Source organism: Sycon ciliatum, chromosome 13 (assembly GCF_964019385.1).
Source record: "Sycon ciliatum chromosome 13, ocSycCili1.1, whole genome shotgun sequence".
Lineage (NCBI taxonomy): Eukaryota > Metazoa > Porifera > Calcarea > Leucosolenida > Sycettidae > Sycon > Sycon ciliatum.
Window position 1 is genome coordinate 18,169,150 of NC_088655.1, and position 25,988 is coordinate 18,195,137.

At 46.2% G+C, this 25,988-nt stretch overlaps 1 protein-coding gene across 2 annotated transcripts; it reads left to right on the plus strand.

Moving 5' to 3' along the window:
- The first annotated feature begins 384 nt into the window (after window positions 1–384).
- Window positions 385–20,201, plus strand: LOC135829796 (uncharacterized). 2 transcript variants are annotated; one of them, XM_065342182.1, is made up of 3 exons: window positions 385–536; window positions 13,070–13,761; window positions 18,791–20,201. In XM_065342182.1, exons 2-3 carry the CDS (start codon window positions 13,320–13,322, stop codon window positions 19,555–19,557), a joined length of 1,209 nt encoding a protein of 402 aa, XP_065198254.1. In that variant the 5' UTR covers window positions 385–536; window positions 13,070–13,319; the 3' UTR covers window positions 19,558–20,201. The 2 variants fall into 2 exon arrangements, with proteins under 2 accessions (XP_065198254.1, XP_065198253.1); XM_065342181.1 differs by lacking the exon at window positions 385–536 and adding an exon at window positions 12,200–12,402.
- The last annotated feature ends 5,787 nt before the right edge of the window (window positions 20,202–25,988 follow it).

Below are 25,988 nucleotides of genomic sequence, written 5' to 3' on the forward strand. Positions count from 1 at the left end.
ACGTGTGACTGTTAGCCTTCAGAACACACAGAACCGGGGTACCCTACACGATATGCGTGTGTGAGTAGATGAACGTACTGGTCTCATCACTGTCATCTCACTCATCTCGACCATTGGCATTGGCAGAGTGTGGCGGTCGCCGGCGCGAAGGGAAGTGCAAGTAGTTAGGAGAGCGATGCCGTACCCGCCAAAACCAGCGCTTGCACGGCACACCAATGTACGCTATACTGCCTAGGTGCACAGCGAACCCAAGATAGCTGCATGTCCCTCGTACGTTTACCGCTTTGGCGTGCATTCCTTTCACCGCCTTGCGTGCACGGCAAATCGCCGAGATGTGGCAGTCGCGACGGTCGTATAAAGACTCATAACATAGCGTGGTAGGCGGTATATGAGAACACTTTGTGGCAAGTGCAAACGGTAGGGTGATTGTACCCAGAAGGACTTTGAGTGCAGAAATCAGAGGAAGGTTGAACAGGACAGGAGTTAATACATCTCAAGGGATACAGGATCAAGTTTCACCAGCACCTGAAGCAAAGGTACATATTACTCTTTGTGTGTTTCTGTCCACTAAATGCTTTGGAAAGTCATGTTTGTGAGACTGAACGTGGTAAGAAAGGGGCTATACAGCACGTGTGTCGTTAAAACATGTTTAAAATCGGTTAGCATTCCGTATACTGGTAAGCACTGATTCTTCTTCACACAAGGACAGAACTGTTAGCGGCGTGGGCGACGGATACATGAGCAGACTTATGGTATTAGATCAACATTACAACATGTATGAGCAGACTTGAAGTGACTCCAATCTCGATAGGTATATGCTATGCCCTTCTGAGTTCTAGGCTTCTGTAGATATTACCAGGACCTCTACGGCTAGTAAATTCTGTCACTAAAGGACGGGCGTATCAGGGAACTAAATGACTTTTGAATTGGGTTACTCCTACATGTGATACCGCCGTAGTCGCTACTTCTAAGGTCGTAAATCACATTGATGTTTGAAATAGGATGGAAAGGATTCGTCTTTACCATCATTCCTTTCGAAATATGCACTATGACGTTTGAAAAACAACGTGCGCATACGGTAATATTATTATGAAAGTGCCAAATTTCCCAAGTCCGTGGAACTGATGGATGTTCATGATTCGTATGCGATGGCAATGGTCTCCAGTTATCACTACAAAGGACAAAATAATTATAGTCATCCACTGTACTTAGTCCACTATAGCTCTTTAGTGCTTCGCACGAACGTACCGCTTCAAAAAATTATATCAATACATGATCTTCCAAAATTCCTCTTGTATGAGCAGGTTGATTGTCTTGTTACCCCGACGTTTTGCAATTAGTATTTCGTTTGAATCATTGCTGAACCGAATTGGGCTCTGCATATAAAGGGATGGAGATCATAATGCGGATATGGGCTACAGATTCGCCGAGTAACTCTGCGCTAGTGGTGCCGCTCAAGTACAGTGCTGGCAACTGAAATCCGACCCCTGAGCGGTGCGCTCACATCGCAAAGACCCAATACGGCATGGTCAAACTACGAAACAGAGACTGCTAGAATGTGAACGCACCGCTCAGGGGGTCGGATTTCAGTTTCCAGCACTATATGTCCAGGGATGCGATGTCTTCCCCTGAACAAGGGGCAACATAATACCAAGCGGGTATGGCTGCTGAGTATAATGGTGGTGTCCAGCGAGATCGTGTACAGTCATGTCGATCCACTGTTAGCAAAGCTGTCATCATGTATGCTTGATGAGCCGTACTGCACTACATACCCAGGAAGCAGCGAGGAGAAGGGCGTCGTGCCTGCGACCGGCAAATGGGGAGATTTGGTCCCAACTGCAGAGCGCCTCACTATATCGCATGCCTCAATACTTGCGTGTTGTGCCATGCTGAGGCGGCATACATTCTGTAGTATCCAGGGAATCACGGGCTAACTAAGGTTTTGCGAGAGTTAACGTTTCCGTGTCGTAACATGGACAGTCGGCATGTCACTGAAGACCCTGTCTTCATCAGGACTCCATAATGGTGTGGAACTTGCTCCGACCACCCTCGTTGCAAAGCCAGGAAAGGTGTCCTGTTTTACAAGCACGAGTCGCGAAGTTGCCAGGATCTCCGCCGTAGTAAGCCGCCAGGAAAACGCACGAGTTGGTCTGTGTGACAAGAGCTGACCACACGAGATGCTATGAACAGCCTATCAGGAGATGAAGATGTGTTCACTTCAAAGCACCTTGCTTCAGAATACTTCACTCTGCCCGATTGTAAACTTCAACATGGTATCATGTGCATGCAGGTGTCCCCAGGTAACCGCGCCTCATTGCTGTAAGCAACATCAGATAGCGTTGGCCTTTATGTCCCGATGATATCTCGCTAGAATTACTACTTTAGAGATCACATTTGTAGGGCATCAGGGGGCACGACACGGGTGCATTAATCACAATAATAGAGCACCGACAAACAATTTGGCTGTCATTGTTCGATCGAGCCTAGGGGATTAGCGCTCCACTCTCCGTCACACACCTCTGCAATATTAGTTTGACACTCGATCCACCTAGGCAGGGCCATTGGGCCTAAAGGTTCCTTTTCGGCTCGTCAAACCCTTGCAGGATCGGCGATACGTGACACGATTACAAGGTGGACACCGTAGAGACAAACGAAGTTGAGCTGTCAAGGAGTAGGAAGTTGAAACGCATCTTACACAATGCTAACTGTGCAATGCAGGGCTCAAACCCACTAGAGATTGGGTTACCGTGAAAGTAGAGAAGAAGGGTTCAAGAAGCAGCGATTGATGTTTTGAACGGTGGAAACTTCTGTTTAGACAAATACCCATGTAATCAGACCATCCCGCGCTATATGCTTATGAGTATTGGTCTTCTCAGTTCCGTATCTCGCCTAAAACAAACACGAGCAATTCCATTTCCTCAACACGATTCACACCTTCATACCGCTCAAGGAGATCGCTGCGCTAAGCATGACAGTACCAACCCGATATCCCCGTGCCCCTCTTACCCGGGAAATCGTGCTTTTTAATCGTTGGATCTCAAATCTAAGGTTGTTTACTATCATGCCTAACACAAGTAGCGCTAAATATAGGTCAAACTTGCCTACCCCGTTATTTGGCCAGAACTTAGTAAGGGCAGAGAGAGGTAGATTGCCCGATAGGCAGAGTGTGTGGCATTCGCTGACGTTTGCTGTATCGTCGGAAGTAGCGAAAGGGAAAGTATTGGTGGAGGTATCAATGAGCCGACACTGGCTCGGTCCCAGGTTCCATGGAAACCCGTCGTGTTATTATTTTACTGGAACATTCCCGGCACTCTACAAGTCTTTTGACAGGGTACACACTCCCCAGGGAGAGGCCGACGCATGCGCCTTGAGGGCAGGGAGGGAAAGTGAGACAGAGGATGCCTGAAGACTCATTTTGCTCCCCGTTGTTCATTTAGTGGGCCGCCATTGTGCCATTAGGAGGATGAAAATGAAGTACTAGTTCGTATGCTGAGTGTTATTGACCGAGCACAACCCAGACCGACCTACGCTTTCTCTAGTGCTTGGAGTGAAGCAGTTAACCCTACAGTAAACGCCGTCCTATCTTTCCAAAGTTGTTCCTAGTGCCAGACACTAAGATCCTGTGGAGTGGAAGAATCGGAGAATTGAACTTGCCAGTACTTAGACGTCCAACAATCCTATCTATGTTTTGCGCAGTCGTTTTCTTCGTTACGTTGCTGACCACGGAACAACATCGGTGTGTGATGCCTAACTTTTACCTCTGAAGGGTATCGTTCCGTAGATTTGTACAAGGTAAATGTCGTTTTTTCTATACTAGTTATCTATTATATTATACATTCTCACAGGGCATTTATTGAAGTTAGATCCGGTGAGATCATCAGTGCTAGGTGCTTGGTGTGATCGTGGAGGACTACTTTGGTTTACACGCGGGCATGGCTGTTTGTTTTGCATGGATAAAGAGCCACTCACCTCGAACCATTGTCCGTCATGAAAGGATTTATTTGAGTTTCTTTTTGTGCATTAAAATCCCGCTCGAGACAAAGAGCAAGGAAGAGACGTAAATTGCATGCAGAACGAAAATAACGTTAGGACAACAACACAGGCGTTGATGGTTGGGGACAACACACGTATTAAGTGGGGCCTGATTATCCACTGGCGCAGCTATGTACTAGTAGGTGGGGCCTTGTGAACTTCACCCACTGTTGTGCAATGTGAGTTAGCCTGGAATCCTATCTCAGCATTGATACAATGGTTTTCTAATCAGAACTTTTAATGCTCCGACGAAAACCTCCCTTGAAAATATTATATTGAGGTGCTTCCTGATGATTGCTATCAAATGCAGTTGTCCTGATTACAATTCAAAGTCGTAGCGTTTCCCTAAGGGTTTAGATGGTGTCCACGACGCGCCCAGTCAGTCGCCTAGTTAATGGTCGTGCGATTGCAGGCTTACAGGACTAACCTTCTTTTTATGACGGTCGTCAAAGGCATAGTGTAGTAATGTCGGTAGATATGGAGCACTGTGTGTGCCAAAGAATTCATCACTAGCTAGCTGTTACTCGATAGACGTCATTCGGGTTACAACAAGTGCACATGTGTGTCGTCAAGATGATACTGAGACCATTCAGTCTTTTGTTGGCATGGAAACATTCACTGATCCCTGGCCGTTTTCCAGTTTCCATGATCACGCCCCCGAACTGAAGTTATCAGTACGCAAATCAATGTGGTAGTGTTGTCCGTCGTCGGATAGTAGACGTGCGAGTAGTCCAAGTAAGGCAATGGCATTGATGATGTACAATATGGGCACTTTTCTTTTCAGTAGCCAGAGGGCAAACTCAGATGTACTAAAATAATATAATTGGTCTAGCATGGAATGTGGACACACGGACACGCGATTGTTGGCGACATTCTTGTCAGAGAGGGTACAACTAGGTGCACCGCTGACGTGTCTGGATGGTGATTATGCTCTCATTGTCTCGTCAGAGAATGAATTGTTTGGAGGTACTCTCAGTCTGGGTCTTTAGTGTCGGCTGCCCGAAGAAAGATCCGGATACTAAGAATGCATTTGCATGTCACTTGTCAAGCATCTCACGATTTTGGCCTTCATCGTACACTTGGCTGACTGATAACAATGTCACGTTGATGGAATCAGGATGCGTGTTAGACCCACAATTAGCATCAAGTAAGTTGACTGGAGTAGCATCCGACTTCCATTATGTGAACAATGCAAGATCGATGTACCAAAGTTTATTTTAGTTGTATCTTCAGTTATTTTACAAAAATATGCTGATCATTCCACACTCCACACTGACACGAGGAAGTGTCACACATAACACTAAGACTTGACATCCACCACGTAGCGCATTGTAAATTGCAATTGAGTCGTAACGTACCTGTCTGCTAACACGCACTGACAGCTCGGCGCATCTCATTTTTAACACATTGAAAAGTGTCGTGTGTTCTTGAATTCCAGTTTTGCCCACGGCAAACCGAATCAGAGTGAACGTTACAGTTCGGGGTATACACATATTCATGTACACCTGTCAAAGTTGTCAGTGTTAGTGTATGCCCTGTGTTCAGTCTATTAATTCAGGTCTACGGATACCAGGATATGAGGTACTGTACTTTCTGAATAACCCGGCTGTTCGTATCTTACATGACGTTGGTGTCGTGGAGGTGATATTACTACTATACATGGGATGGCTAACAGAAACCAACCTGGGGATCAACCCACCTATTCTAAGTGACAGTGTTAACAAACTACGTCAGTAAAATCCATGGATGTCTAAAATTTCCTTGTCAATTAAATGGCCGAGAATGGAAAGTTAGCTCCTTTTTACAGCAGCTCCTAAATCATTCAACAGGAATACGTGGGGATAAATACAGTCTCTATAAGCTGCTTCTAGTGCCAATTTCATGAATAGGTGTACGTAGAGTACTAGGTCTCAAACAGTAACACCTCGGTTTTATGTCTGCTTGATGGCAGAGCTCCATCAAAGGCGCTGGTTTTCTTGGCTTCTGCTATGAATGTCAGTTCTGCACATTTGAGCCGTGAAGATACCACCCGATCGAGAGCTATTTTCACTACCTCTTTCCCAACACGATAGATCAGCACTCACAAATTGGTGTGGAGATTTTGAAATCTCATTGCCATCTATGCATGTACTTGCAAAATGTCTTGCACGTGCGATACTGTCGCACCGTTTTCAGTAGCACTTTAGCCTGTAGAGAAAAGCCATCTTGGTGATATTGCATATCTCATTAGTGGCATCTCTCAACAGCTTGGCTGGGTGGATTTTTCGAACGAAAAGATCATGATCGGTCAGTTTAGAGCGTCACCCATAATCCCGTAGTCGCCCCGCTTCATTGAAGATATCCAAGAAGTACAATACAGGAAATTCCTGTCCGTCTAATACTCCACGTCAGGTGAAAAATATGGGCGCCGCCGAGCCAAAGTTCGGAGGTATATCTTGTGCAACAGTCTGCTTGAGGTGTTCTGCACAATACAGATGGCGTTGATGAGATGCATAGCAACAAGCGCATTGCATTAGTTTGACAAACTGGAGATATTATCTTGGCGGCAGTCACCACTCGTTCTATTTTATGTTCAACTGATACGAAAATCACGTCACATCCAGATGACAATGTTGACAGAGATAATAGCGGGGATTGATCTGCTAGAGCTGCTCAGTGTCAATTGCATCAAATGCGGTGGTATCACTGTCGTACATTGGCGTCCATTCGCCTTCACTGTATCAACAGCCTCTGCAGTAGGAGTAATAGAGTATCCGTAAGCAGTTGTCACGTTTGTATTTAAAGGGGAGGGGGCTAGCAAGTGAATTTTTCGCCAGTCTGCCCTCTAGGTGTTTTCGGGTCTTGTTGAACAAAAAGTAAATATATGCCTGAATGGCGCATGCGTGCATTCTGTACCAGGGCGGACGCAAAGACGGCCCACGTAGGAATATCCAAGCACCCCACGTACATGAATAAGGAAGTTTCGAAGGCTGGGCACATTGGCAGTAAATCGTGTACACGTACTAGTATCTTCGAAATTCACTGCTCCGGTTCGAATCGCCCCTCGCAGCGCATTGCTGATGTCACAAGGTCAAGTCGCCCACCCGTCGCAGGGGCTTAGGATCTCTATTATGTGTACATCGTCGACATGCATGCATGCATGTCGCTAACTAAAATAATACTCGAGACCTCCTAAGTAGTACTGTGCATGTAGTGTCATAAAAAATATTGCGAGGGATGGGCAGCGTGTCAAACCTGTAGACAAATAATTATACTGTCTTGTCGTCGCTAGGTGGCCGACGTGGCATCTTGCATAGCTGTTGAGTGACTTTTAGTGCTGATGCATCTTGCCTCGCACCGACCTTGGACTCAGTTCCTTTGATGACTGACCTGGGTGGCAGGACTGCTGGATCGACGCCCCACATGCCAACCTTTTTCACGTGAATGCTGCGAACTGCCTTGGCAGGGCAGTTGCCATGGACCATGTCATTGCCGTGTCAGAACTGACATAGTGTTAGGAGGCGAGGCTGCTGATAATCCGCTGGCCAATATAAACACGTTCCGTTTGGTGCTCAAATTTGGTCGGTGCACCCTGGTGATGATGGGAAGCATTATCAACAATCGGTCTCAGGCGTCGACTCCTATCACTCTCACTGTACATGTATTAGTAGTTCATTCAGAAGAATAATACTGAATTGGTGAGTATGGCAATGAACACCTATGTCCGACGATGAATTGGCTGACACGTTAATCATACCGTGTGGTTGGTAAGTGGAGACCGGGTCGGCATTAGCCACTGCAGGGGCGTGTGGTTTAGTTCCGTGTGGCTTTGTTCCCTGTGTCCTCGAAGCCTTTCGGTGAAAAAACGGCAACGCACTCGTGGATTGTGAATGAGTTGGTTTGCGGACAACTCGGGACTTGCGCCGACTTTGGTTTTGTAGCAAGCGACAAGTTTCTCGTACTGTGCTTGTGATTTCGAACTCTTCTGTCAGTCCGCCGTCCAAGATTCCCGAACGCCCCCAGGGACCATCCTTCGTTGCTCCATGAATAATTATTATAGGTTTTAGAGAGTGTAGAGTTTACGGGGACAACACGACTTTGCATAATCGATGGCGAGCAGATTGCATACACGCACGGCTTTCTCAGTTTCAATCCTATCTCTCACGTTTGTCCCCGGGCCCTTCGCTTGGAATCCGATTCCATGTATTTTACACGACATAACGTGCACGGTCATGGATCATGCGTGCTCCACCCATCTTATATCTACCAGATTGGTTGCTGAGTATGTCGAACCATGATTGCAGGCACTGCTATTCCAGGTGTGTCTGATATCGAAAAAGAACTGGAACATCAGCCCCATGTTTGCAGCTGTTGGCAATGAAATGTTGCGTTGGCCACGAAATGAACCTACTATGCTGGCTATTCAACCACATCACCATGATCACCTACAGTGTAATCCTACATGTATACTTAGGTTGTGATGATTCAGATCGACAGCAGATAATGGTATAGATTTACCGGTCCGTGTCCCGATCTGTTCCATTTGTCATACATCAGTGCTGTATTTGTCGACATACATCTCTGCTTGGTAGCGTGTTGCGCATAGCATCACAGACTGTCCCAGCCATAACATCCTGGCGCTTGTGTAGTCGAGCTCGGATAGGATTCAAATCATGGTGAGCAGGTAGACTCAGTGGATGCACGTGGCTCAGTACTGGTGAAAGCCGGCGGCAGTAACATGCTGGTATCATAGCATTCTCACTGCTAGAGCAGCATCCCTTGACACCAACTGGCTGCAGTCCCTGTCAAACCTCTAATCTTAGCCTGAGTAGACGCTCACAATGGTATCATAATGGTATCATAATGGTAGCTGACAGTGGACGTTAGACTGCATGTCTAACAAAAATCAACTTGCATTTGCCAATCGAACACAGCTTGCTGTTAGCTAGTCTTGTGCGAGTCCTGTTGCTTTCGATCAAGTACGCTAGCAGTTGTGGGAAGAAGGAGAAAACTCCCATTGAGTAAAATTCTAGCCAGACCCGTGGCGTTGTAGAACCATCAAAGCTCACGCTTTCCTCTTGGTGTTGTCGTGAGAGTTTCCCAAGACCTGGTTACTAACATCATGGCATAGCCATGCAACGTTAGCAGGCTCTCAGGTTCTGCGGGGCAAAGACACGGCTATTGACAGGTCGCACAAGCATGCATGGTAGTGAAAGAATGCGAGCGAAGATCTGCTGCCTGTCCGGTGCAACATGGCAAGTCATCTCACACTCCCAATGGCTGACACGTATTGGATGATCAGCTCAAGATCAGCATTCAATTCTGGGCCACAGGCCAGGCCTTGTCATACAGCTTCAACTTCATCCAAGCCCCGTGGCATGAAATGTGCAGATATATTCCTCCTGCCAGGTCTGGTACTGGGGTGGTGAAAGACGTAAACAGCGCCTTTCCGCCATATGTGCGCTCCAAGGAATGAAACTGTGTTGAAATCAGTTCCAGATTTTCCTGAAACCCGTACTGTTTGTTCACAATGTCCTGGCCTTGCCTAGCATGGGTCAGTGTGGCGCCAGTAGCATCGGTTGAATTACATCATGGTACAAAATGTAGCGAATGCAACCGACTCTCTAAAATTTTCAACAACACAATCTGCTTTTGATGTGAACTATGTTTGCCTCCATGTGGAATCAGCATCAGATCTCACATTGACTCTGTAGCCTAGACACGTAGTTAGGGTGGGGGTGAGGGATGGCTGGGGTGTACAAATATCACTGAAAAGACGCGTATCGGTAATAGCGTGCCAATTTTCTGCCGTGTCAGGGAAAGAATGGCAAAGGAATTATTGCCCAAGTTTATGACGTCATGCCATGAGTCATATCGGCGACGCCGTGACAATATCGGTTTGTGCGAAGCTAAATGACGGAGGTTGAGGTAAACAATCTCATCAGCTTGAGAATATCCACCACGGAATATTAGAAGCACTACCAACTACATGTATTTCACATTTACTCTACACCAGATTTTCATTGTGCCTATTCGTAGGACCTCCCGGGATCAGTATTAATTTCCACTTGAAATAATATTCACCAAAATGCTTCATCCTTAGCATTCTTTTATTCGCTTCCATGTAATTGGGCTTGTTGCCCGTTTGGTATTGCGAATTCAAATAAAAAGAACGACAACAACATCGGTGATCTTGTGTGCATACATCAGTATCAGAGTGTACAGCGGTGGTTTGGTGCGAGGGCGAAGAAATCCCAGTTCATTTGTGAAGCAGGTCCCTTTGCTGATTCGGCTCCTGCTCCGAAGCAGTAAAATCAAGGTCCGTGACTCGTTTTAAGAAGCATCCTCTAACTCCAACCAGCAAGATACCAAATATCTGAGTGCTCATTCCAAGAACGTACATGTACATGTAGGTGTTGTACGGTATGGTCCTTGTACTCGGATTGAACATCACTGATCACTGCAAGTACTCCTTGTACTCCCGGAGAACATCACTAATCATTGCAAGGAACATTACAATGTCTGTCGTATGGCGAGTCGTTCCCCTCCGCAAAGAGTTTATGTATCTCCGGTGGTATGCTTCCCAGTTCATCACTGCTGTGATGCAGATTAAGGCATTGACATTCTTTGCAAGGGCGACGGTTTGCCGTCAAGACCCAGGGACACTGATTTGCATGAACCACATGCAATTGCAGTGTAGCTGCGGCAAACAATTACTAATAATTATTATTATTTCCAGCCTCAAACCTCGTTTAATGGTACATTGTACAATCATCACTGTACGTAGAATCCCATGACGATGTAGTACAGTACTCAAGCTACATGTAGTACATGGTACATGCTTTGTATGCCCCCGAGGAGCCGCTCAACGTAACGAGGTGATCTCCAGCATTCTCAGCGCGGCAGGAACATGACAAATGTTGGATCTAATAATTATATTCGCCCACAAGTAAGCGAACCTGTTGGTGGTTTGTCAACCTATAGTGAGAGCTCCACTGACCTTTGACTGTGATTGAGTGCATACTTATGTGAATGTGCTGGAAGAGAATGAGCAGTCCTGTTCGTGGCCTATGTTTGAGGTGATTGATCTCCGTTACACCCGGAAAATGTGTTACATGGGCCTAGTCAGTCAGTGGACAGAAAAGAATGAAGCTATGTTTTCACTCTGATTTTCACTTAGTATATGGTTCGAATTTAGATTCCGTCAGAGCTGGTCGTGCATGTTGTCATCGTGACGACACAATCATCGAACACCAATAACCTGCGATAAAGGCCTACTATCACAACGCTTCACAAGTAGAACGATGGCAATCATTAACCTTCAGCACAGAAATTCAGAGAGGCATTCGGGAACGCATGCGAAATTAAAGGTGATGATAAAGTGATATGTGTGTGAACCTGAGAACGTTTTCCAGTGAGGATTCTAACAGTCACTGTAACATTCACGTTTCCTTCACAGAGAAGATGCTCTGGGAGCGTATGCCAAGGACAGAATGGTGATATAATCACATTGTACGCGTGAGCCTGAGAAAGTCTGCCAATTACTAATAATAACTTAATCCTGGTGCATAACGTCCTGTAGCAAACTTTCGAAGCAAGCAATCAGCAAGGTCGGTACAGAGTCGTCGGGACTAGTTTTGCAAGGAGCGCGGCTGTCACCCGTCGCTGGCTCAGTGGATATTTTACCAATGGCGACCACCTACGGCGAGGCATCGCGGCTGTTGCCACATGTTGCGTGTGGTTCGCGTCGCTGCGATGTCCGCGAGACGGATCATGCTAGGGTACCACACATTGCATGTCCCATCGAATTGCGCAGCAAATGCTCGCCAATCCTAGACTTGACAGCGCTGCGGATTACGCTCAGTCACCAACATAATTATCATGAAGACGCACGGGCTAGGAAAATCTTAGCTGTCGACTTCGTTCTGCACATCCACAAACGCCGAGCGTCCGATCATATTTTGGACAGGTAGAACGCAGCCAGAAAAATGCTGGACGTGTCCCGTCATCTCACGGTGCAGCTACGCACTTCAGATCCTCATGAATTACGGCTGACACAATCCACAGTGTGCGTAACATCGAGAAGCCCTCTGTGCTGCAAGTCCAAGTGCGCGGCACGGTATCCATCGATCGGCGAGGCCGAAGGTTGCGGACCCGCAATCCGCATAAATTCAGGGATCTTCTGCGAAATGGTCACAGAGTTTGAAATTCCAGTTCTTGGTGAACATTGAAGATCTTTAGTGCCTAGTAGTGTCTGAATGAGAGTAAGGATTGTGATTGTCTGAGCGTGAGTGTCACGCACGTTTATCCGGTTCAGTACTGAAATTGGCGTCTCTTGCTGGAGCCAAAACACAGCGCGCTCTTTGATCGCAGCGCATGCTAAATTTAGAGGTGAGAATTTTCTTGCTGTTGATTGCTGCATAAATCCGGTCGAGCATTTCAGTAGTTTTGTCTCCAGCGTGTCTTGGCGCGAGTGTTTGAACCCTGTCCGAGTGCATATGAGTGCATGTAAATTGTGCGAGACACCGCGTGACCTTTATGTGAGCACGAGGGGCGAGATCAGACTCTGGGATATACGCTAGCTTTTCCATGGCTACGGTTACGTTCATGCGGCGTGTGGGTGTTGTCCTGATTGTGTCTCGCCTTTCAAACGTTCATTGTCCGCGCCCTACTAGTCCGTGTACAGGGGCCTCGGCTGAGAAAGCTTTGAGAAGAAAATCGTCGTGCTGATTCCCAGATCCTGTGCTTCGCACCACAGATACCCTGATGTAGTTCGTACCTTTCAATTCGTGCATTAACTGCTCAAGTCTGGTTGATTGTTGCACATACCTCGCACAGCCAAAGCCTGGAGTCACTTGATGGGCACTTGGCAGAAGTGGCCTTGTTCTTGAGCTCTCTGAATTGCCCTGTTTGAATAGATGCGCACCCTGGCAAGCAGGTCAAACATAATAATTTGATGCAGGAGCTGATTTCGCATACTTGCGGGTCATAATAAATATCGAAGCTGAACAGAGTGTGTTGTCGTTGTGTAAATGTGCACTTTTTCTGTGTTATCCAGCCGGGAGCTACGTCTCGCGTTCAGTGGTCAGTGCAGAATAGCAGCTGTGAAGAGGCCATCGCCCCTTGCTGCAATCGAGTTGTGATTTGACAACTCCGGACGTCTCAGCCAGCCAGCACACGTCAATCGAGTGAAGACAGCTGGATACTGATATCTTGCGCGCTACTGCCAAGTGTTCGTCAGTGTGGTATCCTCGCTTGTACAGTGCAGTTGACTAGAATATTGACTCTCCGGGAAAGATCGAATCGCAATGGCGACTTCAGGATTTACGACGATGCTACTCGTTAGCTTGTTGATGGCGGTGGCGTCTGCTCTACCAACTAGCCAATCAACGATAACAGAGAGATTATTTGAGACGGATAGAACAGCAATTCCGTCAACGACTCAAGACTCACTAGCGTCTCAATCAACGGCTGTGGAGTCAGCAGCAACAACAGACGACGTTGTACAGGACACCAGCCACAGCACGTCAGCGCCAGACGTTCCAGCAACCACCGAGATGTCACTGGAGAGACGGTGCGAGGACGCGCTGCTGCCGTGGACACCCTGGACCACCAAGGCGGAAAACATCGTGTCGGATCACTGCGGAGTAAGACGGCGCAATCGCAGGTTCCGCAAGACTATCGATGCAAACTTGGAGAGGAGCTGTGTGGATACCCTGGAGATCGAGCTGACCGAATACAAAGAGGAATGTAAGTATCTATTGTCATTAGACATCACTCGTTGTATTCGTTTTAGATGTTTCATTCTCCTTCATAGATGCGTAACACTAGAAAGACGTAACGTAACAATAATATCAGTGGCTCAGATTTAGTGAGAGTAGAGGTCATTCATTTTAGTTTGCTTTCTTAGTTACTCGACATCAGTTGATGCCAACGGTTCATGCCAATTGCTAGCATGCTGCCCAAGAATATTCTGTGAAAAGGCGGCAGAAAAAAAGTTGTGGGCAGGAATAAAGGTATGTTATGGGAGGTCGCAGTAGCTCGAATCTCCTGAGATCAGTTATCCAACGTCTAAAGCGTGATTAATTCAGACTGAGCATGATCGCTCTCGAAATCCGATCTAATTTTATTCTAGGGGCACACGCGTTCACAAACTAGTCAGTCGATAGTCCTCCTGGATTGCAAGACAGTCGATTCATCAGCGCATTTATTGCGGCAATCAAGATGGTTGCCAATATGATACTGGGCCAACTCCCATTACCTTTCAAGCGCTACAAGTCTGGCCATACACTCTGCTGGCTCTGTCAATAATTGTACCTAAATGAGACAAGTTTATACCGTAAAACGCCTGTGTGTCGAATAGGTGGCTGGAAGAAAGCCTTCAGTGTCGTTGCTCCAGACGTGTGGTAGTTGCTCTCAGAATACTGCATGTGAGCTTGCAAATCATCGTGTCATTCAGAATGCATGTGCTCTAAGGGTGATAGCATCTCGACGATAATCTATTCCAGCACTTGCAACGCCCAATAATATTGGGCTCCAGGAGAGTGAAAACCTTTGTTGGAAACAGACTGTCACACCACTGGGAGTCATTGCAACACTTCAAGGCTATCAATAATGAGCATAGGCTGGCAGGATACTCAGTTTCCAAGCTGGGAAGTAGTTGATTGTGACCTGTCTTGCTCGGGTTTCACAGCATGAAAACCCTTGAAGCGTGTCAACCCAGTCGCGATTGGGTTCAGAATATTACCCCAACCAGTTGGCCTGTCGCAGTGGGGAGAATGCTCTCCGGCGTAGTGTGGCTCGCAAGCAGACCTGATAAGGTCAGTGTTGAGCGTGTTGCTCACCCACAGGCTCTACACACACCAAGCGCAGCAGCTGGTGATTTCCATACAAAGAAGAGCTGATCAATTGAGGGACCCAGCCTATCTCAACGACTGCATAAGGTTTAGATTTCAAACCACGAGGCGATAAAGTTTCGAAATAGGATACTTGAAAATAAGGCAGCAAGTACAGTTTGTCTTGATAACCGTTGCCCACAGAAACAGAAAACATCAGTGGTTTGGTGGATGCCACACAACCAAGTTGAACGTATGGAACATAGCTCAGAACTCCATGTGACGTTAGAACCAGGAATAGCTCCCTATGTTTGCATCCTGGGGCATTCTAAAGCAGCTGTTACATGTTGCCTGTGGCTTTCAGAGCTGCGAACAGGGGAGGTTTGATCAGTGGTATTAACTTAACAACGCCATGATCACCCACAATACCCCTCTGGGTCATGCCCGCAAATTGATTACTAATAGCCACTGAGAGTTAGGGAAGAGGCAAAACAGGCCCTATCCGTGTGTTGCATACTACGTGATCTAGCCAGCGCTAAACTGATGAGCATCTCGTCTATATGCGGATGGAATCACTTGTAGTATGCTTTTCAAGATGTGACGTGGAAGCAAGTACCATCTGGAACCGCATCAGGAACCTGCACCAAGATGAGCGCTAGTACTAGTAGTAGCAGATAACAGATTTTAAAAGTGGCCCTGAAGCAGGAAAAGGAGCTGATAGTGTATACAACCATACCGGTATTAATAGAACAGATTTAGTGCGTTTTGCTCCCTCACTACTTCAGTGCGTCCTGTGAGTTGAGCTATGCCCATGATCCTGCAGTGCACTAGGCAGCATTGCCTGTAGGGTAGAACTCAGGAGAGCACTCTTAGTACAATCACTTGTCACAAATGTTCCCGCACATGTACACACATATCCATGGGCACAGGTGGATCAGCGCTACTCGCAGGGGGACAGTTCGACAAGAGGGACGGCCTTGAGGCACGTGACAGCCTATTGCCAGTCAGAATTCCCATATATGGGCCTGCAACGACTGATGTTGTCAATGTGCAAGAAAGTTGTTAGTTTGGGGCGGGCTGGGCTGGAATTTATTGACATCTCTTTTGGCAAAAATCGAGAGCTCACAGCCTATTCTCGGGTAGTTCTGGATTGCCATGAACAGAGAATTGGGAGGAAATTGCAGAAGTTGTGAATGCTTTTGCGGCTAGGGACACTATCTTGGCCAGTTTAATGTGACCGACTCAGAGAACCTAACCTAATTTAGCCAGGTTTAATAGGTCCAAGAACGTGTGTGGTTGAAAGGAATGTCGTAGAGAGGAGGGCTGTGTGTGCCGGAATAGAGAAACGTGGTCAAGGTCAAAGTTGAGAACAGAGAAAGAGCTGGCACCCTCCAGCAGGTCTGCCTCTGAGGGGAGAGCTCCTGCTTGCATGGACTGTAATTATTGTAACACTGGTGTGCAGGACAAACTAAAATCGTTCGCAGTGTTTGCTTTCCTCTCAAGGCAAGCATGTCTGTGTCGAGTAGATGTAGGGAGTTCTCTAAATTCGCGCAGTGAAATGGCATATCTAAGTGGCTCTGTTGAGTCCATTGAAACAGTTTAACTGGTCACTTCACTAGAATGACACACACACACCAAACCTCTATGCATAGTGTTGCATTTGGTGATGCCAGTGAAGACAAAAATATGTGCAATGTGCACCTCGGAATCCTGATCTTGATGATGCTGCAGTGCCCTCTTGAGTTTATGTGTCGTGTGTCCCTGGCTCTAGTGGTCTAGTAGTACACATTCTTATCCGAGGGGGGAAGCAATTTGCTGCAGCAATTACCCGTACCATACAGGTGTTCAGCGTAATTGGCTTTGCATAATGAGTCTGTTGACAAGCAGCCATCCAAACAGAGCTGCACCCTGCGTAGTATGCTGCAAGCAGTGCTTATTGTCCATGCTAACTCTGTTCATTTCAGACAATGAGGATATCCTGTACGCCCTGCGCAAGTGTTGGGACATGTCAAGAATAGGCTACGTTCGAATTTCAACCAGAAAGCACTCAGAAAATGGCCATTTTATTAGCTTGACAGGGAACCTTACAATTCTGAAAAGGAGTAGTGAGCCCCACTAACTATAAATGTCAGTATACATGATCGAACATAGTTTTCGAATCACACCTGCGAGGTTATTAACAAGCATGCTCAACTTTCATTAATTGGTCCACACCAGGCCCAAGAAAGACCGATAAATGGCCCCTTGAAAACAAGGATCACTGCCCTCAGGTATCTAGCCGTGTTACAGATGATTCAGCCAAGGCGATCCTAAGGCCCTGAAGCCTTCATGAACACGTGCATAATTTTATTATGGTAGTATTCAGGCCACATGGTGGATTCACGCAGGGCACAAGTCACATCCTGTAATACCACTTATGCTTCCAGAAACAGTGTTACGCTTCTAGACTTCTATTCACCAACTGTTCCTCACATCCAGAACAAAAGAATGTATACATAGCTGAAGGTTTACCATGAATTTAACTTGGTGGTGCATTCGCCTGGAGACGTTAATATTCATCAGCAATAATCGTGTGGTTTCTGAGGAAAACAGCAGGAATTTTTGCGGCCAGTAATCTTGTTGGATCACTGATCATTGTTGTGGGTAGGATGCTTAAAGATCTGGTGTCACGTGGTCTATGCAGTACGGCAGATACTCATCCTGAAATCGTATATGCGGCAATGGCAAATGACGCGACACCTGAGTAGGGTGTAACACCATTGTGACCTGTGGTTTGGCCTGGTGAAGACAGAGGTGGTCAAAAGTGATGTTGCCTTACGTACCTAGTGGTGTCTATGTTTGTGGTGATGTTAGAAAGTTGATCCCTGACAAAGAGCAACTGGTCAGGACCACATTTACCTCTTCTGAAAAGACATGAAAAGTGGTAACAGGAGATCGTGACTGGTATAATGGAGTAACACTTGTTACTGGTTCCAAAGTCACCCAACACCTCACCACAGAAATGAGTGGGTAGAGAGACAGCTTGAAGCTTAGCTAGTTCCGTTTCCCTCCAGAAGCTCCACGTGTGATGGTATCCAAAGCAAATCTCACATCGTTGTACATGCCTGCTTGGAATATTACCTGTCAGGGTAGAATCCTTTGTACCTCACCTCCGCCCCCAAGAACAATTTCCAGCGAGGAGAACATAAAACTAAGTGTGCTGAGTCAACATCACGCTGAAATGCCTCTTCAGCTCATAAAATTACGACTTGATGGGACATTCCAGTCTGCTAGTAGCAATACCCCGAGGGCAATATTATTGAGCAGGCAGGAACGAGTGCTGATAGGGCCGTGGGGTATAAACAATCAATGAATAGGGTCCATCAGTTGTACCTGGTGCTCTGCCCTGTGTTCCCTTGGTGAACATGTCACGCTTTTGGTTGTGAATATCAAGGGCGAACTATGTCACGCACTGTCTAGGATTGTTCAATCCCGTTAGACTAAACAACACGGACACAAGGACAATGCTCTGTGAAAGTATGTCTTGTAGACGATACTATAGCTGACTGGTCCAGTCCAAATCCTAGGGTCTGATCTACATAATAATGAGCTATGTGTCAAACCACTAGCCAGTAATTATTACAACTAATCGCTTGAAGTAGGCTTGAAGTTGATTAAAGGGAAGCTACTGGGCCATGGTGCACACACCATCAGACTTGGGCGACATCACAAACCTTTGGAGGTGGCTATTGTCCAGACATTGATAGTGTTCCCATTGTCCACACCTAGTACGAAAATAGACTACGCACCCGAAATTTGCGCTTGGCTGTAGAGCAAGTGTCTAGTTTTCGATTTATACCTTCACTTGGTTCATTGATGTTTGATTATTCGTTGTGATTTTAATGCCCGGCGGCCACAATTCTTGACACTGTCCTTTTTTGTATTTTATTCTCTGTCCTATGCAGGCAAAGTGCTAAGTCGCAATGAAAATGTCGAGGTCATCCAGTACTACTTTGTCAACGAAGTATTCGGCAACAACCGCCTTGCGCTGGAGGAGGAACTGTCCGGCGGCCGAAAGAAGCGATTCCTCGACTTCGACCCACTGGAGCCAATCAACCCCGATATCTTCGGACCATGCTTCTGGGACATGACGCATCGTCCGGTAGATTTCCTCATCATGCTGGACAAGTCCGGCAGCATGATCTACAAGGACTTCCGCCTGCTCCTGAGAGCCATGAAGTTCCTGGTGGAGAAGGGCATCCCCGAGGTCTCACAGGACGCAACACGCGTAGCCATGATGACATTCGCCAACCACCCGACGACGGAGTTCGACTTCAACACCTGCAACAACAAGTCGTGCGTCGTGAAGCAGACATACCAGTCGACATTCGAAGGAGGCCTGACGCGCATGGCCGCTGCACTTAACCACGCCAACAGTATGTTCCAGGAGTCGCGGGGCATGCGGCCTTGCAGTCGTCGAGTGGTGCTGATGCTGACGGATGGCTCCTCGTCCGACTACGACAATGCCAGTCCAGTGGAGGCGGCTGACAACCTCAAGCAGAACAAGGACGTAGAGATCTTCGTCGTTGGCATTACGACGCTGATCAATGAAATGCAGCTGCAGAGTATAGTCACGTACCCAGTTCTCACCCATCTCTACTACATGCCCGACGTACGGCAGACACGGAGAGTCTTCAAGAAGATCAAGGAGGCCAAACCCACGGAAGTTTGAAGCCCCGCACCTCCATCCAATGCAACACTACCAGCGTACGCAGCACACTGAACACTTTCCCCAATCCCACTCCGCACACATCGGGCAGCGCCCAGCCATTATCCCCTAATCAAAAACATCACCACCACCGCAGATTGCCACCTGAGAATTTCAATTATATTCTGCACGTTCTTGCAAAATTCATCTTGGTCGTAAGGGAAGCTTGAGAGTAGTTCTGCATTCACCTTATACTTATGATATGCCAACAATCGTATCTGCTCAGTCTATATCGTAATTGCCCACATTGAAAACAGTAATGAAGTACTAGCTATCGTAAAAGCTGATTTCAGATCAATCCCAGTCATTTTAGCCGACCTTGAATAGTCTAATGATGATGTAATGTATTATGACGTCATAACGAATAGCTTGTAATGCCTTTGTTTGCATCCGACTCTGTTATGCCGTAATCCTTTAAAAACACTAATTGCCCTGCTCCAATGTTTTCTATTTTTGAGCAGGATAAAACACTGCCAGCGTTGCCCAGCACCACCCCGGTTGCACAACGCCGCCTTAGCCTGGCATGGCACAGTAAATTCTAATCTAATCCCGGATATATCTTACACACTATCACAACCGTTCTTGGTGGAAAGTAACGTTCAACCGTACTTCTGTCTGAAGTGGATGTAGCTGTGGACTCTGCTGGAGATTTTAATATCCAGAAAATTATCAACAATGGAATTCCCACCTATGACTGGCAATGAAATTTGAATACCTGATGAGAGGAAGCGAAGGGCAAAGAAAATTGCTTTAAATTATCACCAAGAGTACACAAACCCCGACCGCTGATACTCATACAGTGCTGGCAACTGAAGTCCGACCCCCTGGGCGGTGCGCCGCGCCGTCCAGGGGGTCGGAATTCAGTTGCCAGCACCGTATTTCAAGTAGTACTTCAAGTAGACGTTCTGCAGCAGGTTTTGGCGGATAATGATTGGGAATTTGGCATACAGAGGCAGTGCGTATGGGAAGTTCATCCTAAAAGGTAAACTTTACAACCTGTTGAGCAAAATGCAGGGATTTCCAGTGGTGAAAATCCCAAGTTGATCGGAGAAGCCGTTAGCAAGTTATACATGTACACGCTTGAAGTGGGCACTACATTTGGTAACACCATGATGACGTCATCAACTTGCCCAGACTAGACTAGGCCAGATTTATGACGTCAGGGAAATAGACTTTGTATGGGAGTAGATGGGGAAATTTCACCATTTTGGCTCTCCATTGTCCCAAAGAAGTCGAAAGGAGTAACAATGATTCCGAGACCTTTGGTCGGAGGAGTTACTTTTGCCCCGCCCCACTTCCATCCAATATGCCACCGCCCCCGCTGTGCAGCATCTGATGGTACTGTGGTATTCAGTAAAAAAAAAAAAAAAAAAAAAAAAATCTTTTTCAAACTTCAATATGGGACTTATGGCACCCTACCGGTATACCGACTCGAAATTCATTGTTGCAGAGAAACAAGAAAGAAATTGGTTTTTCCCCTTTTATCCGTCACGGGCTACTCAGTTTGCATCGAATTGGGCATAGCGCATTGATGTTATTAATTTTATAGACAGTAAAGAACGGCTATACTCGTCTGTAGCAAGTATTTGCCTTTCACCGAGTCACAAGCACACCAGCAGCTTCCAGACTAAGTTCCTCACCTCCATTTTCCTTTCTTTTTCGCCATGCGGCAGGTCGAGTGGTATCGGCTGTCGGATACACACTACAATGCAGAGAGGTTCCAGGCTGTGCAAGAGAGTGCTTAATACCGAGAGGCAGAGCACTACACGTAGACAGTGCTCTATGGAGACTGAAGTCGAGTCATAATAATAGATGTTCTTACCACCTTCAGAGGAGCTTCTCTGCTCTCCACCAAAAATTGAACCGTTCGTCTTTTGGCTTCACATATACATGTACATGTACATGTACTTGCGTGCACGAGTTGGAGGTGCAGAACGGCTGTCAGATTTGAATGTCAAAACTTCACAAACCAATACAATCTGTAATTATGTGTAATAATTGGCTGTCAACACTCAAAGCTGGAGTGCTAGGCTTTCCATTCATCTGTTCAGTTAAAAAGTTCGTTTTCCGGGAAGTGTGAAGCGCGACCTTGCTTTTGAAATACAGTGAAACCTGTAACTAAAGACCACCGTGACTAGCGACCACCGTGACTAGCGACCAGCCTGGTACTAAAGACCACCGTGACTAGCGACCAGCCTGATACCACAGACCACTTGGCCAGGCATGGACGGTCGCGCATTCATGTATGGCTGTGCGGTGCAAACCTCTAACTAAGAACCACCTGCCACTAAAGATCGCTTTCTCTGGCCCCAAGGGGTGATCGTTATTCACAGGTTTTTCTGTAATGTTCTTTTTCCATTACGGCAGTTTCAAAGTAAAAGGCAGCGATGTTTGATGAATTACTTTCGCCCATGGCTCCTGATTACAAATTATTGATGTGGACGAACTCCAGGTCATACTCTCCTCTCTTCCACATCCATCGGGTATGTCCTCTCTTCACCATGACTTTATCACACAAGTCGAGTTAGCCAAGGCCAGTGATCCAGTTTTTAAACCAACTAATGTTACATTGCATACCCTTATTCAGCGACAATAATATACATGTATATTGCTTGGTGCTGAACACTGGAACCATCCCTGAACAACTGCATACTTTAGCCCCTGTAAAGAGACCTTATGGTTGGATGGCAATGCCCTAGTTCAGTGAAATACCATGCATTGAAGCCACTTCAATGTCGGAAAAAACACTGTATACTTGTACCCTCCTAAAGAGACTTTATGATTGGATGTCAACACCCTAGTTCCATAAAAATTACAATTGAAAGCAATTTAACCCAATGTTCTCCATCTCTACCCCTTCCAGTGTTTATAGAGATTACGATAGCACACCTAGGAACGTCTCGTGTGCCTTTCCTCAAGAATAGATGATCGGTACTATCAACAATCATTAGCTGATGTTAATGCGATTAATAGTATAAGTGAAGCGGACATTACAAAATGATGAATGAGAATACATGTATCTAAAATGGTTGTTCCTAATCGATTTTCTTGAGACTATCATCAGGGAAAATCGTCTCACAATAGAGGCTATACGGAGAAACAAACTACTTATAGGTTATCGGATAGTGGGAAGTATACAAGGTGAGGTGTGAAAAAAACTAAAGTGGGAGAGAAGACGAGAGAAATTAGAAGAAAAGATGTGAGAGTGTTCTGACGGTGTGAGCTACTACAAAAGGTGAGTGAAATGAAGGCGTGGAAGCAGGTGAATGTGATAGAGTGAGGAACTGTGAGGTGTAGGTGTATGCGAATGAATACGTGTGTGAATGCTAGGTGAAGAGTCTCAGTTTTGTGACATTTTCTTTCTGAATGCATAGATTAGGATTGTGTTTACGGATGAAAACAGCTTCTAATACCTTAAGTTCACGAAACCTACGAGCACGACACAAAACAGTGAAGCATGAATCATCATACACTGAGCGGCATTGGCTACTAGACAAGAGGTGTTTCTTAATGGCTGACCCTTTCGTTGTGGTCTCACCTTCAGTCCGGTCATCTTCATCTTGGTTGTCCAACTCACTCTCTTCATCACCGCTCTCACCTTCCTCATCCTCCTCCGCTTCCATCCCGTCCTCTGCACCCAACGACAATCCCACGCTACTGCTCGCTGCCAGTCCATGTCCGGTTGTAGATGCTATTACCAGCGCACGAGTCATGCTCCTAGTTACTGGTCTCCGTTACTGGTCGCCAATGCCGCTCAGTGTATGATGATTCATGCTTCACTGTTTTGTGTCGTGCTCGTAGGTTTCGTGAACTTAAGGTATTAGAAGCTGTTTTCATCCGTAAACACAATCCTAATCTATGCATTCAGAAAGAAAATGTCACAAAACTGAGACTCTTCACCTAGCATTCACACACGTATTCATTCGCATACACCTACACCTCACAGTTCCTCACTCTATCACATTCACCTGCTTCCACGCCTTCATTTCACTTACCTTTTGTAGTAGCTCACACCGTCAGAACACTCTCACATCTTTTCTTCTAATTTCTCTCGTCTTCTCTCCCACTTTAGTTTTTTTCACACCTCACCTTGTATACTTCCCACTATCCGATAACCTATAAGTAGTTTGTTTCTCCGTATAGCCTCTATTGTGAGACGATTTTCCCTGATGATAGTCTCAAGAAAATCGATTAGGAACAACCATTTTAGATACATGTATTCTCATTCATCATTTTGTAATGTCCGCTTCACTTATACTATTAATCGCATTAATAAAGTTGTTGTCTCCTCGTCGCCTTTTCATTAGCTGATGTACTGACGAAACCCGTGCATACCAGGTATTTGGTCGCACAGATACCGGTAGTTGTTATGAATACAGAACAACTAGAACTTCACAGCTAGGGCTTATGCGACATTCTGGCTCCCATGCATCATCTAGTATAGAGATGATGACGGAATCTATTGTCTCGCAAAGACGAATCAATATTAAAGAAGCCCCTTTGAGAAACTGGTAGCTAAAGTAGCGAAAAGTAGATCGTTGGTGGCAACGCGCACCCCCTCACACACGTATAATTATATGACTGATTGTGTAAACGCTTTGAGGACTACCACGAATGGCCTGGATTCCAACAGGGTACGCATATAGACGCGCTACAGTCGCAGCATCCAATTTCACTCGCCAGCTTTGGAATTTCTTCCTCTTGGTCTCTTTGGAAAGCTACAGTCCTCCTCGTTCCAATTATTGCGACTTGATAGTCAAGAGGAGCAACACAATTACATTCATGTATTTAGAGAGCTGCCTTATTGCGCCTGAGCGGTATACTGTACCCACATTCACACACACACACGCGCGCGCGAACACACACACACACAAATTTCATCGGTTCTAAAATTTTACTCAACATAGAACAGTGATTCAAAGTTCTGCAGATATCTTTAACAGCTCAAGCGTCTCATTTGTTCCCCACTACACAGATACACATACACCGTGTACCATGTATACGCCCGTCGCAAGAGAAGCACGCAAATCTGAAAATGCCCTGGATATGCACCCACAGATTTTCTCTTATAGCCACGACAGCGGACAAGATCTGAATGAGGCGGATCAAGATTAGCGCCAGATAACTGTCCAGTCCACACAACCTGCGAAAACATGTGAATCGACCACCAATGCACACCTGGTCTACACCACACGGAGTACATTGGCATAAACCGGCCAAGACAGTTCTATGCATCTATGCACACCCTACACTTGCTGGGGTAACCCGTATAGACAGCACGCTGCTTTGATAGAAGCAGACACTAGATGCACTGGTACCTTGAAGTGAAATTTGAGTTACTTTACCAACCAGCTTCGGCTACTGCGTACTGGGAACCCAGAGCCAACAGACATACCAACAACCTCAGCCGTGAAAGCATTATAGCAATGACACACTGGATCGTGGAGCCGAAACTAGTCCAACTTCCAAATGCTTTGGCAAGAAGGTAGCCTTCCGACAAGTTGCATACACATACACACAGACACACACCGCCTTGGAGGTACATGTATGTCGATATAAACACGCCAGCTCAGGAAGGTAGATGCGCACAAAGCCTTGCTAGGTAATGTATACGAGGCTTTGGGAAATAGCACCGTCGACAGAATCGGCGACAGAAGACAGGCAATTTACCGCATTCCTTACCCCGTTGATTACACAACCCAAAACAATAATTTCCCATTGAGTGCCTGCATCACACCCTATAGGATTTCCATCATTGAGAATTTAAATTCCCTACCGAACACATCACCCTTACCGCAACAGTGGAAAAGTCAGTAGTGTTTTCAGCGAAACAATTAATTTCTTATCCCATTTCGATCATGAGCGTATTTATTGACAATCATCGATTGGCTTTTCCGTGTTTGATAATAGCACAAGATTGTCACATGACACTCCGTCAGCTGATGCATGACTACGATAGACGCTCAGTCTAGAAACTTTGAATGCCTCCTTTGCGCACGATCTAGTCGTGTACAATGCGTGCATACATGTAGGTACACCTGAGGCGATTGAAAATGACGTTATGCCTCTAACAACTAACGTTACTTCGATTGTACGCTAAGGCCGTTCACGGACATGTGGTGACAGGCATGTTGTGCGATGGTCGTTAGGGGACACGGGTCTGACTTTTGCGATATCGCGCGTGCCGATGCATATCAGATGAGTTAAGCAATAAGTGTAGAAACTTGGACTTTACACGTCACCCGGAAAATGGTGGCTTCACCAAATTATCACCTGTCTTGGACTGCAGTCCGGCAAGCGCGAGGTAACCGTATAAATGCGGTGCACTGGCCGTGCCAGTCCTCAGTTGCTAAATTCATTTTCAAACTAGCATGGAGTGATCACTGAGGAAGATA

Excerpts from the sequence above, each read along its gene's own strand:
- LOC135829796 (XM_065342182.1), top strand. The coding sequence starts at position 13,320 with ATGGCGACTTCAGGATTTACGACGATGCTACTCGTTAGCTTGTTGATG. Across the intron at positions 13,762-18,790 it reads GACCGAATACAAAGAGGAAT|GCAAAGTGCTAAGTCGCAAT; the intron begins GTAAGTATCTAT and ends TGTCCTATGCAG.